Source organism: Larus michahellis, chromosome 17 (genome assembly GCF_964199755.1).
Source record: "Larus michahellis chromosome 17, bLarMic1.1, whole genome shotgun sequence".
Lineage (NCBI taxonomy): Eukaryota > Metazoa > Chordata > Aves > Charadriiformes > Laridae > Larus > Larus michahellis.
This window is the reverse complement of record NC_133912.1, coordinates 983,385-1,003,842: the sequence shown is the minus strand read 5'-3', so window position 1 is coordinate 1,003,842 and position 20,458 is coordinate 983,385. Positions and strand designations below refer to the sequence as shown.

Here is a 20,458-nt window from a genome sequence, read left to right as displayed (position 1 = left end):
CTGTCCCTGCCTGCTCCTGCCTGTCCCTGCCCGTCCCTGCCCTCTCCTGCCCGTCCTTACCTTCTCCTGCCTGTCCCTGCCTTCTCCTGCCCGTCCCTGCCTTCTCCTGCCTGTCCCTGCCTTCTCCTGCCCTCTCCTGCCCGTCCCTGCCTGTCCCTGCCTGTCCCTGCCCGCTCCTGCCTGTCCTTACCTTCTCCTGCCCGTCCCTGCCCGCTCCTGCCTGTCCCTGCCCGCTCCTGCCTGTCCCTGCCTGTCCCTGCCCGTCCCTGCCGGCCGCAGGCAGCTGGAGCAATCAGCCGCCGCAATTAGCCCCCTCTAATTACAGGGATTAGGGGCTGCGGGCGGGGAGGGGACACAGGGGGACATTGACACACACACCCCCCCCCCCCCTCCCCCCCCACCCCCCCCACCCCCCCCTCAGCGGGCGGGGGGGGGGCGGCAGGGTCTTTGTCACCGGCTGCCGTCCCCAGCGCCAGCCCTGGCAGTGTCCCCCGAAGGGGTGTCCCCGCTGCCACCCCCTGTGTCGTGTCCCCAAAGGGACGTCCCCAATGCCAGCCCTGGGAGTGTCCCCAAAGAGATGTCCCTTCTGCCACCCCTCTGTCATGGACCCAGAGGGATGTCACCAATGTCAGCGCGTCCCCAAAGGGATGTACCTGCTGCTCGTGTGTCCCCAAAGGGATGTCCCCGCTGCCAACGTGTCCCCAAAGGGACGCACTCACTGCTGGTGTGTCCCCAAAAGGGATGTCTCCGCTGCCACCGTGTCCCCAAAGGGATGTCACCGCTGCCACCGTGTCCCCAAAAGGGATGTCTCCGCTGCCACCGTGTCCCCAAAGGGATGTCTCCGCTGCCACCGTGTCCCCAAAGGGATGTCACCGCTGCCATCCCTGTGTCATGTCCTCAAAGGCATGTCCCTGCTACCAGCCCTGTGGTGTGTCCCCAAAGGGATGTCCCCACTGCCAGTGTGTCCCCAAAGGGATGTACCTGCTGGTGGTGTGTCCCCAAAGGGATGTCCCCAATGCCAGCTCTGCAGCGTGTCCCCAAAGGGATGTCCCCACGCTGACAACGTGTCCCCAAAGTGATGCACCCACTGCCAGCACTGTGGTATGTCCCCAAAGGGGTGTCGCCACTGCTGGCGTGTCCCCAAAGAGGTGTCCCTGCTGCCACCGCGTCCCCAAAGGGACGTCCCTGCTCCTGGACTGTCCCCAAAGGGATGTGCCTCCTGCCATTGTGTCCCCAGAGGGGAGGGGTGTTCCCACAGGGATGTGGTGCTGCCACCCCTGCAGCGTGTCCCCAGAGGGATGTCCCTGCTGCCACCGCGTCCCCAAAGGGGTGCCACGCTGCCGGCGCTGTGGCACGTCCCCAAAGTGCCGTACCCCCCCCTGTTGGGTGCCCAAAGCCTTGGCCCCGCTGCCAGTCTCGCAGCGCGTCCCCAGAGGGATGTCCCTGCTGCTGGAGCGTCCCCAAAGGGATGTCCCCAAAGGGACGTTGCCCCCGCCGGTGTCCCCCGAGCCCACGGGAGGCTGCCGGCCTCGCCCGCGTGTCCCCGCGCCTGGCTCCCCCCGTCCCCGAGCCCTGGGGGGGGGCCACCAGCCCCTTTCCCCCCCATCCTCGAGCCCCAGCCCGGCGCTGTACGGCCCCCCCCCCCTGCCTGGGAGCTCATCAGGCCCCAATTAGAGGGGCTGGCCGTTAGCTGGGGGGTGGGGGGGTGGGGGGGGGAGTGGGGGGGAGGAATGCAAATGAGGTTAACGGTTAATTAGGGATTGAAAAATTCATTATTCCTCCAGAGCAGCTGATTGCGATGCAGCCCCGCGTCCCCATCAGGGCCATTTGACCGCTCGCTAATGACACGGCGGTGGAGGGGGGTTGGGGGGGGGGCTCGCGGGTCCCGTCCCCCCCCCCCCCCCCCGCCCCCCAACCCGCCGAACGCCTCCCGGAGTCATTCCTGGAGAGAGCTGGGCCCGTTCTCAGCTGCCCTGCAGCGGGTGGCTTCGGGCAACGAGTTGTGGTTGTTCTCCGGGAGGTGGGGAGGGGGGGCTCATCCCTGCCATGAGTTGTGGCTGTTCTCGGCCGGGCCTCACCCGTGTGATGAGTTGTGGCTGTTCTCGGCCAGGCCTCACCCGTGCGATGAATCGTGGCTGTTCTCAGCCAGGCCTCACCCGTGCGATGAATCGTGGCTGTTCTCGGCCAGGCCTCACCCGTGCGATGAGTTGTGGCTGTTCTCGGCCAGGCCTCACCCGTGCAATGAATCGTGGCTGTTCTCAGGCAGGATCGCCCAGTGCAATGAATCGTGGCTGCTCTCAGCCAAGGGTCAGCCTGTGCCGTGAATCGTGGCTGTTCTCCGCCGGGGCTCACCCGTGCCACGAGCGGTGGCCGTCCTCAGCTCCCCAGGGACGCGCAGAGAGCGGGACGAGCCGCTCAGGACAGCGGTGGGCCGTCGCCCCTCTGCTCCCCACCGCTCCCCTACGGGAGCCAACCTCCCCGTTGAACAAAGACAATCGACAACTAGCCAAAAAGCCAAGCAGATCCCCGAAAAACCCCGCCAAAAGAGGTATAAACTTACGAATGGTGAGGGTGGCTAATCAAAGCCACGGCTCTTAACGAGCGCGTTACGGCCAGGGTGACGAGGGCTGGAAGGTGCGCCACCGGGGAGCCAGGCAGCGCCCTGGTTGGTACCCACCAGCATCCTCAGGGACGCAGGCGGCATCCTCAGCCCGGGGCCAGCTGCACAAAAGGGGACTCAGGCGGGGGGCGACGCTGGAAGCGGGGGGACGAGCGTCACGCCCCCGCCTTTGTCTCCCTTTCAAAGCCAATATCCCGGCCCCAGATGGGTTAATACATAATGCAGACAAGCAAGTAATTGCCTGCCTTTGTAGGGCCGTCAGCGCCGGGTCCCCGGCCCTCTGATCCCCCATTAGCGGCCATGCAAACAAGCCTTCCACCCAATTAAGCCCAGCTTTGATAGAGCCTTTCCCAATGATGCGCTGGTCCCAAACTGGCCATTCGCACATGAGCCACTACCTGTTAAACCCGGAGCCGCCTTCCTTCGGGGCCCGAGCATCCCTCGCCTCTCGCCGTGCCCCAGCTGCCGAGCTCTGCCCGGCTTCCCCCGGCCCTGGAGGGAGCCTGGGCTGATAAATGATCTCCGCAAACTCTAGATTAAAGAGGTGGAAATGGGATGTTAATATACCCCGAGTCGCTCGGCTCGAGAACACATGGGCTCCGCTTTCCCCAGGCCGGCGGTAATGAGGCGGGCTGGGACGCCCCGCCAGGGGACCCCGACCCAGCGGCCTCCTGCGTCTGCCAGGCGCGGGGACAGCCAGACTGACACCCGTCCTCCGCGGCACCCCCGGGTCGACCCCCCGCGGCATCACAATCTGCTCACCCAAAGCAGCTGGCACCGTCCCCGAAAGCATCTCGGCACCGTCCCCGGAAGCATCTCGGCACCGTCCCTGAAAGCATGCCAGCGCGCTCCCCGAAACATCCCAGCATTGTCCCTTGGCGTGTCCTGGCATCGTCCCCTAAAGCGTCTCAGCAACATCCCCGAAAGCTTCCCGGTGTCATCCCCTAAAGCATCCCAATAAGCTCCCCTAAAGCTTCCCAGGACCGTCTCCTGAAACATCCTGGCACCATCCCCTACAGTATCCCAGCGTTTTCCCCTAAATCATCCCACCGTCATCCCCCCAATTGTCCCACTGCGCTCCCCTCAACATCCCGGCGTTGTCCCTTGGCGTGTCCCCCATCACCCCCTAAAGCTTCCCGGTGTCATCCCCTAAAGCGGCCCAGCACCATCTCCTGAAACATCCCAGCGTCATCCCCTAAAACACCCTGCCCTTGTCCCCTAAAGCACCTCATTGTCATCCCCTAAAGCATCCCACCGCATCCTCGCTCACCTAAACCGCCCCGATGTCCTCCCCTGAAGTGTCTCACCCTTGTCTCTAACACATCCTTGCATCCCAGGGCGCATCCCAGCGACATCCCCTGCAGCATCCCGGTTTGCTCCCCTCCAGCATCATGGCATTATCCCCTAGAGCAGCCCCATACGCCCCCCTAAGACATCCCAGCATCCTTAAAGCATCCCACCATCATCCCCTAACGCATCCCAGTGTGTTCCCAAAAAACATCCCGCCATCATCCCCTAAAGCATCCCAGTATCATCCCCTACAGCATCCCAATGCACTCCCCTGGAACAACTCAGCATCATTCCCTAAAGCATCCCAGTGTCATTCCCCAAATAATTCCACCATCATCCCCACGGCATCCCAGTGTCATTCCCTAAAGCATCCCAGTGTCATCCCCTACAACATCCCAGAGTCATTCCCTAAAGCATCCCACCATTATCCCCTACAGCATCCCAGTACACTCCCTAAATCACCCCAGCATCACTCCTTAAGGCATCCCAGCACCATCCCCTCCAGTATCCCAGTGTCATTCCCTAAACCATCCCAGTGCCATCCCCTCCAGCATCCCACCATCATCCTCTCCAGCATCCCAGTGTCATCCCCTAAACCATTCCACCATTATCCCCTACAGCATCCCAGTGTCATTCCCTACAGCACCCCACCATCATCCCCTACAGCATCCCAGTACCATCACCTCCAGCATCCCAGTGTCTTTCCCTAAAGCATCCCACCATCACCCCCTAAAGCATCCCAGCACACTCCCCCAAATCATCCCAGCCTCATTCCTTAAGGCACCCCAGCACCGTCCCCTCCAGTATCCCAGTGTCATTCCCTGAACTATTCCACCATTATCCCCTACAACATCCCAGTATCATTCCCTAAAGCATCCCAGCACCGTCCTCTAAAGCATCCCACCATCATCCTCTCCAGCATCCCAGTACCATCCCCTAAAGTATCCCACCACCATCTCCTACGCTATCCCGGTACACTCCCCACAACTATCCCAGCATCATTCCCTAGAGCATCCCAGTACCATCCTCTAAACCATCCCAGGGTCATCCCCTAAACCATCCCACCATTATCCCCTGCAGAATCCCGCCTTTATCCCCTTCAGCATCCCAGTACCATCCCCTCCAGCATCCCGCCATTACCCCATCCAGCATCCCAGTACCATCCCCTCCAGCATCCCGCCATTATCCCATCCAGCATCCCAGTATCATCCCCTCCAGCATCCCGCCATTATCCCATCCAGCATCCCAGTACCATCCCCTCCAGGATCCCAGTACCATCCCCTCCAGCATCCCGCCGTTATCCCATCCAGCATCCCAGTACCATCCCCTCCAGCATCCCACCGTTATCCCATCCAGCATCCCAGTACCATCCCCTCCAGCATCCCAGTACCATCCCCTCCAGCATCCCACCGTTATCCCCTCCAGCATCCCAGTACCATCCCCTCCAGCATCCCACCGTTATCCCATCCAGCATCCCAGTACCATCCCCTCCAGCATCCCAGTACCATCCCCTCCAGCATCCCACCGTTATCCCATCCAGCATCCCAGTACCATCCCCTCCAGCATCCCACCGTTATCCCATCCAGCATCCCAGTACCATCCCCTCCAGCATCCCAGTACCATCCCCTCCAGCATCCCGCCGTTATCCCATCCAGCATCCCAGTACCATCCCCTCCAGCATCCCGCCGTTATCCCATCCAGCATCCCAGTACCATCCCCTCCAGCATCCCAGTACCATCCCCTCCAGCATCCCGCCGTTATCCCATCCAGCATCCCAGTACCATCCCCTCCAGCATCCCACCGTTATCCCATCCAGCATCCCAGTACCATCCCCTCCAGCATCCCAGTACCATCCCCTCCAGCATCCCACCGTTATCCCATCCAGCATCCCAGTACCATCCCCTCCAGCATCCCACCGTTATCCCATCCAGCATCCCAGTACCATCCCCTCCAGCATCCCAGTACCATCCCCTCCAGCATCCCACTGTTATCCCATCCAGCATCCCACCATTATCCCCTCCAGCATCCCGCCGTTATCCCATCCAGCATCCCAGTACCATCCCCTCCAGCATCCCACCATTATCCCCTCCAGCATCCCAGTACCATCCCCTCCAGCATCCCAGTACCATCCCCTCCAGCATCCCACCGTTATCCCATCCAGCATCCCAGTACCATCCCCTCCAGCATCCCAGTACCATCCCCTCCAGCATCCCGCCGTTATCCCATCCAGCATCCCAGTACCATCCCCTCCAGCATCCCAGAACCATCCCCTCCAGCATCCCGCCATTATCCCCTCCAGCATCCCAGAACCATCCCCTCCAGCATCCCATTATCCCCTCCAGCATCCCGCCATTATCCTCCCCAGCATCCCAGCGTCACCCCCTAACCCCCCCCCCGTCCCAGCCCCCCAGCCCCGCTCCTCTCCAGCCTGACCCCCCCTTCCCCCCCACCCGTCCCTCCCCCCAACTTCTATAAATATTCAAAAAAAGCCGCATTTTCCGGCCCAGCGCCCGGCTGGGGGGGCTCCCGGGGGGGATGATGGTAATACCGGGATTTCGGGGGGGGCGGGGGGGGGGGGGGGGCCCAGCCGCTCATTTGCCCATAGAAACAATCTCATCGCCCGGCGTTACCCCCCAAAAAAAACAAAACAACGAGGCGGCGGCGAAAATTAGGGGGAATAATGCGGCTAAGGAAGAACGGGATGAGGCTCCCCCCCAGCCAAAAAATTCCCCGGGGGGGGGGGGGAAGGGGAGAGGGGGGGTGATTTTGGGGCCGTGACGGGGAGAGGTTTGGGCCAAAGCCTGCGCAAACAGCCGTTAATCGCCGAATAAAAGGGTAATTAAAGGCGCCGGCGGCGGTAATAAATCTGCTAACAAGGAGGCGCTGCCCCCGCGCCCGCTGTTTGCCCAGCTGATTAACCGGGATAAAGCCGGGAGTGGGGGGGGGGATTATCCATCGGGATGAGGCGGCTCCTTTGTCTCCATCCCAAGGCGTTCTCGGGGACGGGCGGGCGGGCGGCAGCCCCGGCAGCCCATCACCGCCGCCTCCGGCCTCATTTAACCCGGCGGCGCTTTCGGTCCGGCGGCTCCTCCTCAAAACTCCCGGATTCCCCTTAAAACCGCTCCCAAACATTTCGGGGAAAGAATGGAAAAACTCTCCGGGATGAGCAGCCCCTTCCCGGCCCCTTCTTCCCGGCTGGGAGATGCCCCATCCCCATCGACACCCAAAAGGAGATTGGGGCGGGGGGGGGGGGGGGCGGAAACAGCGTTTGATATTCCAGCATCACCTTTAATTCCCACCCCGGAGGAGAATTATTGGGATAACAGTTGGATAAACTCGTTATTTTACAGATAATTTATTCCCCCCCCCCGCTTTTTTTTTTTTTTTTTGATCCTACCGGGAACTCTCTGGGCTGCCGCAGCCCCGGCAGGAGCGACGGAAAAGCTTTTTGTGATCCCGTTAAATTAATATTTATTTACTTTTTCCGGGCCTGGCTGCGAGGGGGGGGGGGCGGGGGGGGGGGGGGGGGGATATGAATAATGCATCGCCTTCCCCCCCCCCCCCACCCCGCGACGCCGGGAGCCGGGAGCCGGCCCATCCGCTGGGATCCGGAGGGTCCCAGATGTGCGCAGGGGGCCAGATGTGGACCCCGGCCCAGCCCCGGGTGTGTGCTCGGGTGAGCCCCCCCAAAATGTGCGGCCCCCCCCACCCCCCAAAATGAGCCCCCCTCCGCCATGTGCGGCTCCAGATGTGCGCGGCTGCCCGGCTCTCCAGATGTGCGCTTAAGCGTCCCCAGCTGGGACCCCCCCCCAGCTGTGCCCCGAGCCACCCCCCCCAGATGTTCGCCCGAATGCGCCCGCCTCCCCCAGACCACCCAGATGTGGCCCAGATGTGCACAAAAAAGCCCTCCCCCCTCCCCAGCTGTGCCCCAAGAGCCCTCCAGGTGTGAGCCCCGCTGGGGGCACCTTCCCCCCCCCCCCCCCAGATGTGAGCCCCGCTGGGGGCACCCTCTCCCTCCCCCCAGGTGGGGGGGCCCGTCTCACCATCCAGATGTGGGGGTCCCTTCTCCCGCTCACCCGCCCGTCCGCAGCCCAGGTGTGCGCCCAGGTGTCACCCCCCACCCCCCGTCCCCCCCCCCCGGTCCCCCTCCCACCTCCCATCCAACCCCTCAGGGGCTTCCCACACCCCCGACCCCCCCCGTCATCACCCCCACCTTTGCCCTATTCCAGGGGTGTCATTAGCGCCACCGTAACGAACCCCCCCCCCCCAATGAGCCCCCCCTAACGAACCCCCCCCAACAACCCCCCCCATAATGAACCCCCCCCCAATAATGAGCCCCCCCCCATAACGGGGGGCTGGCTGGAGGCGGCGCATTGCTTCACACCTCAGCCCCGGCGCATTAATTAAGCGGCTAATTGCTAATTATGAATTCAGGAGGCATCTTGCGACGCGGGGCAGACGTTCCCGTTTGTGTCCCCGTCCCCCCCCCGCCCCCCCCCCCCCCCCGCCAAGACCGAAGCCGCTGGGGGTCCCAGCCCCCCCAGAAGTGGTGGCTCCCCCCCCCGCCCGCCAGCTCCCCCCGGGGTGTGAAGCTGCCTTTTGGGGTTCACTGGGGGGGGTGGGGGTGTCCCCCCGGGTGGGACTTTGGGTGACGGCAGCCTCTTCCTCCTCTTCCTCCTCTTCCTCCCCTTCCTCCTCCTCCTCCTCCTCCTCCTCTTCTTTCAACCCGACACCCCCCCGTCCCGCTTTTTTCTCCCCCCTCCCATGGAGCCCCCTCTATATGGGAGCCCTCCCTCCTCCCCCCCCCCCCCTCAAAGAGGACACCCCCATCTCCCACCCCCATCCCGCACCGCGCTGGCCGCGCCCCCCCGCACCCGGGGGGCGGCGCCGCGGGCTGAGCCGAGCCGAGCCGGGCTGAGCTGTGCTGTACTGGGTTGTACTGGGCTGAGCTGGGCTGTACTGGGTTGTACTGGGCTGAGCCGTGCTGTACTGGGCTGTACTGGGTTGTACTGGGCTGAGCCGTGCTGTACTGGGCTGTGCTGGGTTGAGCCGAGCCGAGCCGGGCTGGGCTGTACTGGGTTGTACTGGGCTGTGCCGGGCTGAGCCGAGCCGAGCCGAGCCGAGCCGGGCTGGGCTGTACTGGGTTGTACTGGGCTGTATTGGGCTGAGCCGAGCAGACCCAGGCTGGGCTGGGCTGCGTTGAGCTGGGCTGGGCTGAGCCGAGCCGTGCTGGGCTGGACTGGGCTGTGCTGGGCTGATCCGAGCCGTGCTGGGCTGTGCTGGGCTGGACTGGGCTGTGCTGGGCTGATCCGAGCCGGGCTGGACTGGGCTGTGCTGGACTGGGCTGTGCTGGACTGGGCTGGGCTGGACTGGGCTGAGCTCGGCTAAGCGCAGCCGTGCTGGGCTGAGCCGAGCCGTGCTGTACTGGGCTGAGCTGGGCTGGACTGGGCTGAACCGGGCTGAACCGAGCCGAGCCGGGCTGGTCTCTACTGGGCTGGGCTGGACTGGACTGGGCGGTGCTGGGCTGAACCGAGCCGAGCCGGGCTGGTCTGTACTGGGCTGGGCTGGGCTGAGCCGAGCCGAGCCGGGCTGGGCTGGACTGGGCTGAGCCGAGCCGAGTCGGACTGGGCTGGACTGGGCTGAGTGGTGCCGAGTGGGACCGAGCCGAGCCGAGCCGCTCCGGTCCCGCCCGGGCCGCGATGCTGCGGTACCTGCTGAAGACGCTGCTGCAGATGAACCTCTTCGCCGACTCGCTGGGGGCCGAAGGCTCCAACTCATCCCAGCTCCTGCTCGGCACCAACCGCACCGGCGCCGCGTTCCCCATCCCCGGCAACGGTACGTGGTCCCGGCTCCCGCTGTCCCCGTCTCCCGCTGTCCCCGGATCCCACCCTCCTGGAGTTCCCGGTCCTGGTCCAGCGGCGATGCGGGAAATAGCCCGCAGCCCCCACCCCCAGCCGGGACCCCACCGGCACCGACGCCGGGTCCCCAAAGCGGCTCCGTGTCCCCACACCGGGTCCTGTCCCCCAATCTGGGAGAGACTCGGTGTCCCCAAATCAGCCCCGTGTCCCCAAATCAGCCCCGTGTCCCCACCCCGGGACGGGCTCCGTTTTCCCGGACCGTCAACCGAGAGCGATACTCGGTGTCCCGCCCCGTGTCCCCAAATCAGCCCCGTGTCCCCAAATCAGCCCCGTGTCCCCACTCCGGGACGGGCTCCGTTTTCCCAGTCCGCCAACCAGGAGCGATGCTCCGTCCCCAGATGGTCCCCCGGACTCCAAACCGGGACCAGTCCGGTGCCCCCAAATCGGGAGCGACCCTGTGTCCCCAAACCGGCCCCGTGCCCCCAAACCTCAGACCGGGAGTGACCCCCTGTTCCCAAACCGGCCCCGTGTCCCCACACCGACCCCCAGACCGTGAACTGGCACTGACCTGGTTGTGCCCAAATTGTCCCCGGACCAACCCCCAGACCCCAAAGCAGGAGCAATCCGGTGTCCCCAAACTATCCCTGTGTCCCTACGCTGGCCCCATGTCCCTGAACCGGGAGTGCCCCAGTGTCCCCAAACCATCCCCACATCCCTAGACTCCGACCAATCCCCAGACTCGGAACCAGGACCAGCCCTGTGTCCCCAAACCATCCCCGTGTCCCCACACCGACCCCCTGACTCTGAGCTGGGAGACACCCCATGTCCCCAAACCAGCCCTGTGTCCCCAAGTCGATCTCTGAACCCCGAACCGGAACCAAAGCAGTGTCCCCAAAACACTCCCAGTGTCCCCAAAACACCTCCCGTGTCCTCAAACCATCCCTGTGTCCCCGAGACAGGAGGGATCCCTGTGTCCCCAAACTGTCCCCATGTCCCCAGAGCAGCCCTGTGTCCCTGAACCAGGAGGGAACCCTGCGTCCCCAAACTGTCCCCAAACCATCTCCATGTCCCCAAACCAGCATTGCGTCCCCAAACCAGCCCTGTGTTCCCGAGGCTGCCTTGTGTCCCCAAACTGTTCCCATGTCCCCAAACCATCTCTATGTCCCTAAATCAGCCCTGTGTCCCCAAATCAGCCCGGTGTCCCCGAGCCAGGAGGGATTCCACTGTCCCCAAACTAGCCCTGTGTCCCCAAACCAGCCTTGTGTCCCCAACCCATCTCCATGTCCCCAACCCATCTCCATGTCCCTAAATCAGCCCTGTGTCCCCAAACCAGCCCGGTGTCCCTGAGCCAGCAGGGATTCCAGTGTCCCCATGTCCCCAAACCAGACCCATGTCCCCAAACCATCTCTATGTCCCCAAACCAACCCCGTGTCCCCAAACTCTCCGTATGTCCCCAACCCATCTCCATGTCCCCAAATCAGCCCCGTGTCCCCAAACCATGTCTGTGTCCCCAAACTGTCCATATGTCCCCAAATCAGACCCGTGTCCCCAAATCAGACCCGTGTCCCCGAGCGGGTACAGAGTGGGGGGCAGCCCAGGCGGGTGGTGGGTCCCGGGGGGTGTGTGTGTGTGTGTGTGAGGGGGTGTCACCAGAATTTCCAGCCCTTTTTGAGCAGCCCCGTGGCTGATCAGGAGGGGAGGGAGACCCCAACCCCCCCCCCTCCCCCCCCCGCGGGACCCCCCCCTGCCCCGGCGCAGCCGGCCTGGCCCCCCGCGCGTCCCAATTAGCCACCGGGCCCAGCTGCGGCCCCCGCTGCGCCCAGGGGGTACCCGGTACCCCGCAGCATCCCTGCCCGTCCCCATGGCAGCCGCATCCCGTCCCCATGGCAACGCCTCCTGCCCTCCCCAGGGCGCCCCAAATCACAGCATCCCCCCCCCCCCGCCGGGGTGCGTGTTTTCGAGGCGCTCGGGTGCGAGCGCGCGTGCGAACGCGTGTCTGCGCGTGCCTGCAGGCCCCTGCATGAGTGCCCCCGCGCGCGCGCGCACCCGCGCAACTGAACGCAGAGAGGGTTTGGGGACACAGGGCTGGTTTGGGGACATACGGAGAGCTTGGGGACATGGAGGTGGTTTGGGGACACGGAGGTGGTTTGGGGACACAAGGCTGGTTCGGGGACATGGAGATGGTTTGGGGACGCGGGTCTGGTCTGGGGACATGGGGACAGTGGAATCCCTCCTGTCTTGGGGACATAGAGATGGTTTGGGGACATACGGAGAGTTTGGGGACATGGGAACAGTTTGGGGACACAAGGCAGGTTTGGGGACATACGGAGAGTTTGGGGACACAAGGCAGGTTTGGGGACACGGGGCTGGTTTGGGGACATGGAGAGGGTTTGGGGACATGGGGACACTGGAATCCCTCCTGTCTTGGGGACACAGGGCTGGTTTGGGGACATGGAGAGGGTTTGGGGACACAAGGCAGGTTTGGGAACACAGAGATGGTTTGGGGACATGGAGATGGGTTGGGGACACAAGGCTGGTTTGGGGACATGGAGGTGGTTTGGGGACATGGGGACACTGGAATCCCTCCTGTCTTGGGGACACAGGGCTGGTTTGGGGACATAGAGCTCATTTGGGGACACAGGTCTGGTTTGGCGACATGGGAACAGTTTGGGGACACAGAGATGGTTTGGGGACACGGAGATGGTTTGGGGGCAGTTTGGGGACACAGGGATCCCACCTGTCTCAGGGACACAGGGATGGTTTGAGGACATGGGAGGTGGTTTGGGGACACTGCTTTGGTTCTGGTTCGGGGTCCAGAGATCGACTTGGGGACACGGAGATGGTTCGGGGACACAAGGCAGGTTTGGGGACACGGAGGTGGTTTGGGGACACGGGGCTGGTTTGGGGACATGGAGATGGTTTGGGGACATGGGGCTGGTTTGGGGACATGGGGACACTGGAATCCCTCCTGTCTTGGGGACACAGGGCTGGTTTGGAGACACAGGGCTGATTTGGGGACATAGAGATGGTTTGGGGACACGGGGCTGGTTTGGGGACACAAGGCTGGTTCAGGGACATGGAGAGCATTTGGGGACACAGGTCTGGTTCGGGGACATGGGGACACTGGAATCCCTCCTGTCTTGGGGACACAGGGCTGGTTTGGAGACACAGGGCTGATTTGGGGACATAGAGATGGTTTGGGGACACGGGGCTGGTTTGGGGACACAAGGCTGGTTCAGGGACATGGAGAGGGTTTGGGGACACGGGTCTAGTTTGGGGACATGGGGACACTGGAATCCCTCCTATCTTGGGGACACAGGGCTGGTTTGGGGACACGGGGCTGATTTGGGGACATAGAGATGGTTTGGGGACACAGGGCTGGTTTGGGGACATGGGAACAGTTTGGGGACAGAAGGCAGGTTTGAGAACACAGAGATGGTTTGGGGACACGGGGCTGGTTTGGGGACATGGGGACTCTGGAATCCCTGTTGTCTTGGGGACACTTGGGCTGGTTTGGGGACACAGGGCTGATTTGGGGACATAGAGGTGGTTTGGGGACACTTGGGCTGCTTTGGGGACATGGAGATGGTTTGGGGACACGGGTCTCGTTTGGGGACATGGGGACTCTGGAATCCCTCCTGTCTTGGGGATACAGGGCTGGTTTGGGGACATGGAGATAGTTTGGGGACATGGGTCTAGTTTGGGGACATGGGGACACTGGAATCCCTCCTATCTTGGGGACACAGGGCTGGTTTGGGGACACAGGGCTGATTTGGGGACATAGAGATGGTTTGGGGACACAGGGCTGATTTGGGGACATAGAGATGGTTTGGGGACACAGGGCTGGTTTGGGGACATGGGAACAGTTTGGGGACAGAAGGCAGGTTTGGGGACACGGAGGTGGTTTGGGGACACACAGGCGCACGCATGGGCCGGCACACGCGTGGCCGGGCGCGCAGTGGCGAGTGTCGCAGCCCGTCCCCGGGCCAGCAGTGACACTCAGTGACCAGCGCCTGAACTGCAGGGCCAGCCGCGGGTGGCGCCGGGGACACGGCTGAGGCCACGCCATCCCGTCCCGGCCGGTTCCGCCCCGGCAACAACCGAACGAACATTCCCTAATTCCCCCGCCCCGACGGCGGGGATTTTCCTGGACCCCGGGATGGGGGGATTTAAACTTCAAACGAAGGGTTTTCCCCCGCTGCAGAAAATCAGCGCTTGCCACCGATGGGAAAAAACCCACCTTTTTGGGGGGAATTTAGCCCCAACCCCATTTAGCCCCGGTCCCACTTAGCCCCAGCCCCGTTTCCCCAGGGATACCCAGTTGGAAACTGGGTGGAAAAGGGGTATTACTGCTTTGTCCCCCTGTTCCCACCCCTGCGGGTCCGAGGTCTGATGCCCTCCAGGTTCTACTCCCACCCCACCAGCACCCACCCAGCGTGTTGGGGGGGGAACACCCTGGGCTGAGCCCTGGCCACACTTCATCTCACCTCCTGGTCATCCCACGTCCTGGGTGGGGATATAATGGGCGGAGTCCCGGCCACATTTCATCTCACCCCCTGGTCATCTCACCTCTGGAGGGAGGGACGGGCGGCTGAGACCTGGCCATACTTCATGTCACCTCCGAGGTTGAGGGTGTGTGGCTTACACTGGGCTGAGACCTGGCCACACCTCATCTCACCTCCTGCTCACCTCATGTCCTCTGTGTGTGCATGGGGATAGACTGGGCTGAGCCCTGGCCACACTTCATCTCACCTCCTGCTCACCTCACCTCTGGGGTGGTGACATACTGGGCTGAGCCCTGGCCACTCTTCATCTCACCTGCTGCTCACGTCACCTCCTGGGTGGGGACAGACTGGGCTTAGCCCTGGCCACACCTCATCTCACCTCCTGCTCACCTCACCTCTGGGGTGGTGACATACTGGGCTGAGCCCTGGCTGCACCTCATCTCACCTCCTGGGTGGTGACAGACTGGGCTGAGACCTGGCCGCACCTCATCTCACCTCCTGGGTGGGGACGGACTGGGCTGAGACCTGGCCGCACCTCATCTCACCTCCTGGGTGGGGATAGACTGGGCTGAGCCCTGGCCACACCTCATCTCACCTCCTGCTCACCTCACCTCTGGGGTGGTGACATACTGGGCTGAGACCTGGCCACTCTTCATCTCACCTGCTGCTCACGTCACCTCCTGGGTGGGGACAGACTGGGCTGAGCCCCGGCCACACCTCATCTCACCTCCTGCTCACCTCATGTCCTCTGTGTGTGCATGGGGATAGACTGGGCTGAGCCCTGGCCGCAATTCATCCCACCTCCTGGGTGGGGATATAGTGGGCTGAGCCCTGGCCACACCTCATCTCACCTCCTGGTCACATCACCTCTGGGGTGGTGACGGACTGGGCTGAGCCCTGGCCGCACCTCATCTCACCTCCTGGGTGGGGACGGACTGGGCTGAGCCCTGGCCGCACCTCATCTCACCTCCTGGGTGGGGATAGACTGGGCTGAGACCTGGCCGCACCTCATCTCACTTGCTGCCTCCCCCCCCCCCCCCCCCCGCCATCTTTCCCGCAGGCTCCCACCCCCCGCTGGAGGACATGCCCCCCCGCATCGTGGAGCACCCCACGGACCTGCTGGTCTCCAGGGGGGAACCGGCCACCCTGAGCTGCAAGGCCGAGGGCCGCCCGCCGCCGGCGGTGGAGTGGTACAAGGACGGCGAACGGGTGGAGACGGACCGGGAAGACCCCCGCTCCCACCGCACCCTCCTCCCGGGGGGGGCCCTCTTCTTCCTCCGCATCCTCCACGGCCGGCGGGGCAAACCCGACGAGGGGGTCTACGTCTGCGTGGCCAGGAACTACCTGGGGGAGGCCACCAGCAGGAACGCCTCGCTGGAGGTGGCCGGTGAGTCCCCGGGGCGGGGTGGGGGGGGGGGGTGCTGAGGGGGGGCCAGCGGGTGGGTGTGAGGGGCTGGTGCTGCCGGGTGGAAAAGGGGTGAAAATGGCTCAAAAAAACCCAAAAAAACCTGAAAAAAACCCCCAAAACCCTGAAAAAACCCCCCACCCCCCCCCAAAAAATCCAATCCCCCCCCCCAAAAAAAAAAAAAACCACCCCGACGGTATGGGAAAAAAGCGAAAATAGGTGGAAATGAGTGAAAACAGGGGAAAAGAGGTGGAAATGGGTGAAAAGGAGGGAGAATAGATGAAAAAAACCCCGACAATACGGGAAAAGAAGGGGGGGCGGGGGGAGGAAGTGAAAGTAGGTGGAAATGAGTGAAAAAGGGTGTGAAAATAGACGGAAATTGGTGAAAATAAGCAAAAAAGAAGCGATGAGAGGTGAAAAGAAGTGAAAAAAGTGACAATAGGGGGAAGTGAGTGAAAACAGGCGAAAACAGGCGGAAAGAGGTGAAAAGGAGGGAAAACGGATCAAAAAACCCCCAACGATGTGGGAAAAGAAGGGGGGAAAAAGTGAAAATAGAGGGAAGTGAAGTGAAAAGAGGGGACAATGGAGGAAAAGAAGTGAAAATAGCCGGGAAGAAGCGGAAGACATGAAACGAAGTGAAAAGAAGCGAGAAGGAAGGAGAAGAAATGAAAAGACGCGGAAAAAAGACGACGATCCGCGAGAAATAAGTTCACGGGGGAAGAAAGGAAAATAAGAAAAGCTGAAGTAAAGTAAAACTAAGAAAAGTGAGTAAAACAGAGGGAAAAGAAATGAAAATAAGGAGAAACGGGTGAAAAGAAACACACAGAAAATAAATAAGAACGAGAAAGAATGAAAAAAAAGAATTAAGGAGAATTAAAAAAAAAGAATAAAAAAGAATTAAGGAAAGAACAAAACAGAATTAAGACAAGAACAAAAAAGAATAATTAAAAAAAGAATAAAAAAAAGGATGAAAAGAAATAAAAATGGACGAAAAGGGGAGAAAAGCCGCGGAACGAAGTGAAAATAATGGCAAAAGAGTGAAAATAAAGGAAGTTAAAATAACGGAAAAGGAGAGAAAAGAAGGGGAAAGGAACCGGAAAAAAGTGACAACGGGGGGAAATAAGGGGCAACAAACGAAAACAAGCGAAAAGGAAAAAAAGAAACGAAATTTAAAACTACCTGAAAATCGACGGGGGGGAAAGAAACGCAAAGGAGCGAAAAGAAACGGAAGTATTCGAACCCCCCCCCCCCCGAAATTATCGGAAACAACCGAAAATCCTTGTGAACGTTTGAAAAGAAATTGAAATAGTCGCAAACAAACGACAGTAAAGCCGCCCCCAGCCTCCCCCCCCCCCAACACCACCCCCGGGCCGTCGGTGTCACCCACTGGGTCCCCTCAGGTGTTATTTTTTTGGGGGGGGGAAGGAGTAGATGAAGGGGGGGGGTTTGTGGGGGGGCTGGACCCCGCAGCACTGGGCTGGGACAACAGAGGGGTCGGGGACCCTGACACCGTGCGTGTGTCCCCCCCCCTCCTCTCCTTCCCCAGTGCTGCGGGACGATTTCCGCCAGCCCCCCGGGGACGTGGTGGTGGCGGCGGGTGACCCGGCCGTGCTGGAGTGCGTCCCCCCCCGCGGCCACCCCGAGCCCAGCGTCTCCTGGACGAAGGACGGCGCCCGCCTCAGCGACAAGGACGAGCGCCTGACGGTGAGGGACACCCCCCCACCCCCCCCCCACTTCCCAAACCACCCCATAGTGGGGGGGGATGGGGGCCCAGACACCCTCCCCCCCCCCCTCCCCATCGCCACCCAAGTTGACCTGGGCTCCCCCCAGATGCGCGGTGGCAAGCTGATGGTGGCCAGCGCGCGCAAGAGCGACGCCGGCGTCTACGTCTGCGTGGCCACCAACGTGGTGGGGGAGAGGGCCAGCGAGCCGGCGGAGCTGGTGGTCTTCGGTGCGTGGGGGGGGTCGTTTTTGGGGTGCCGGAGTGGGGTGGGGTGGGGGTGGGGTGGGTGCCCCCCGCCCCCGGCGGGACTGATGGGCGCCCACCCCGCAGAACGCCCGGCCTTCGGCAAGAGGCCGCGCAACCAGGCGGTGCTGGTGGAGGGGACGGCGGAGTTCCCCTGCCAGGCGGTGGGGGACCCCCGGCCCGCGGCGCGGTGGCGCAAGGAGGAGGGCGAGATGCCGGCGGGAAGGTAAAGGGGGGGACGAAGGGCGGCGGGGGACGTGGCGGGGCGGCGGGGCCGGGGGGGGCAGCGCCGCGGGACGGCGGGGTGCGCGGAGCGGCTCGCGCGTCCGTCGCATCCCCCGCATGCCCATGGCATGGAGGATCTCCAGCGCATCCCGCGTCCCCAGCGCATCCCACATCCCCATTGCATCCCACATCCCCATTGCATCCCGCATCCCCATCGCATCCCGCATCCCACATCCCCATCGCATCCCGTATCCCCATCACATCCCACACCCTCATTGCATCCCGCATCCCACATCCCCAGCACACCCCGCATCCCCAGTACATCCTGCATTCCTAGCACGTCCTGCATCCCTCTCATATCCCACATCCCCATTGTATCCTGCACCCTCATCGTATCCAGCGTCCTTATTGCATCCCGCTTCCCTACCACATCCCACATCTCCATGGCATCGTGCATCCCCATCACATGCCGCACCCCCATCACATCCCATATCCCATCACATCCCATATCCCATCACATCCCACATCCCATCACACCCCGTATCCCATCACATCCCACATCCCCATCACATCCCACATCCCATCACACCCCGTATCCCCATCATATCCTGTATCCCATCACCCCCCGTATCCCATCACCCCTCATATCCCATCACATCCCACATCCCCATAACATCCCACATCCGCATCACATCCCATATCCCATCACATCCTGCATCCCATCACATGCCATATCCCATCACACGCCGTATCCCATCACACCCCGTACCCCATCACACGCCGTATCCCCATCACATCCCGTATCCCATCACATCCTGCATCCCATCACATGCCATATCCCATCACACCCTGTATCCCATCACATCCTGCATCCTCACTGCATCCCCATCACACCCCATATCCCATCACATCCCACATCCCCATCACGCCCTGTATCCCATCACACCCCGTATCCCATCACATCCTGCATCCCATCACATGCCGTATCCCATCACATCCTGCATCCTCACTGCATCCCCATCACACCCCGTATCCCATCACACCCCATATCCCATCACACCCTGTATCCCATCACACCCCATATCCCATCACACCCTGTATCCCATCACATCCTGCATCCCATCACATGCCGTATCCCATCACACCCTGTATCCCATCACATCCTGCATCCTCACTGCATCCCCATCACCCCCCGTATCCCATCCCCCCCTGTATCCCGTCACCCCCCGTATCCCGTCACATCCCGCATCCTCACCGCATCCCGCATCCCGGCCGTGCCCCGCGGTTCCCCCCCCCCAGGTGGGAGGTGCTCCCCGACAACACGCTGCGGATCCGCCGGCTGCGGGTGGAGGACGAGGGCACCTACACCTGCGTGGCCGACAACAGCGTGGGCCGCTCGGAGGCGTCGGGCACCCTCACGGTGCACGGTAAGGGGCGGGGGGGGGGGGGGTGTCCCCGCAGGAGCACCCGTGGGTGCTGGTGAAGCGGCCGGGCGAGCCCCTTTCTCTCCCCGCGCTGCGGCAGTGCCCCCCCAGCTCGTCACCGGACCCCGCGACCAGACTGTCACCCCCGGCCAGAGCGTGACCTTCCAGTGCCAGAGCAAGGGCAACCCGCCGCCCGCCGTCTTTTGGCAGAAGGAGGGCAGCCAGGTCCGTTCCCGTCCCCGTCCCTGTCCCCGTCCCTGCCTCCATCCCCATCCCTGTCTCCATCCCCGTCCCATCCCCATTCCCATCACTGCCCCCGCCCCCGTCCCCACCCCTGTCCCCATCCCTGTCTCCATCCCTGTCCCTGCCCACGTTCCCATCACCGTCCTCAGTCCCGTCTCCATCCCCATTCCCATCCCCATCCCTGTCTCCATCCACATCCCCATCCCTATCCCTGTCCCCGTCTCCATCCCCACCCCTGTTCCCGTCCCCATCCCTGTCCCTGTCCCAATCCCATCCCCATCCTCACCCCCATCCCTGTCCCCATCCTTGTCTCCATCCCCATCCTTGTCTCCATCCCCATCCCATCCCCATCCCCGTCCCTGTCCCTGTCTCCATCCCCATCCTTGTTCCTGTCCCTGTCCCAATCTCATCCCTATCCCAACCCCATCCCCATCCTTGTCCCCATCCCTGTCTCCATCCCCATGCCCATCCCTGTCCTTGGCCCCATCTCCATCCCTGTCCCTGTCCCCATCCCCGTCCCCTTTCCATCCCATCCCAACCCATCCCCATCCCTGCCTCTGTCCCCATTCCCATCCCCGTTCCCATCCCTATTCCTGTCCCCATCCCATCAAATCCCCATCCCTATCCCAGCCCCCATCCCATCAAATCCCCATCCCTGTCTCCATCCCTATCCCCATGCCCATCCCTCTCCTTGGCCCCATCTCCATTCCTTTTCCCATCCCCGTCCCCTTTCCATCCCATCCCATCCCAACCCATCCCCATCCCCATCCCCATCCCTATCCCTGTCCCCATTCCTATCCCTGTCCCCATCCCATCAAATCCCCATCCCTATCCCGGTCCCCATCCCATCAAATCCCCATCCATGTCTCCATCCCTATCCCCATGCCCATCCCTGTCCTTGTCCCCATCTCCATCCCCATCA

At 62.4% G+C, this 20,458-nt stretch overlaps 1 protein-coding gene across 1 annotated transcript in view; it reads left to right on the top strand.

Moving 5' to 3' along the window:
* The first annotated feature begins 9,609 nt into the window (after nt 1-9,609).
* The window catches only part of ROBO3 (roundabout guidance receptor 3), a 20,808-nt gene continuing 9,959 nt past the window's right edge, over nt 9,610-20,458 (top strand). Inside the window, exons 1-7 of the mRNA XM_074561259.1 lie at nt 9,610-9,745; nt 15,334-15,660; nt 17,225-17,382; nt 17,509-17,629; nt 17,732-17,870; nt 19,169-19,296; nt 19,394-19,518. Coding sequence (XP_074417360.1) covers nt 9,610-9,745; nt 15,334-15,660; nt 17,225-17,382; nt 17,509-17,629; nt 17,732-17,870; nt 19,169-19,296; nt 19,394-19,518 — 1,134 coding nt within the window. The remainder of the gene's footprint in view (nt 9,746-15,333; nt 15,661-17,224; nt 17,383-17,508; nt 17,630-17,731; nt 17,871-19,168; nt 19,297-19,393; nt 19,519-20,458) is intronic.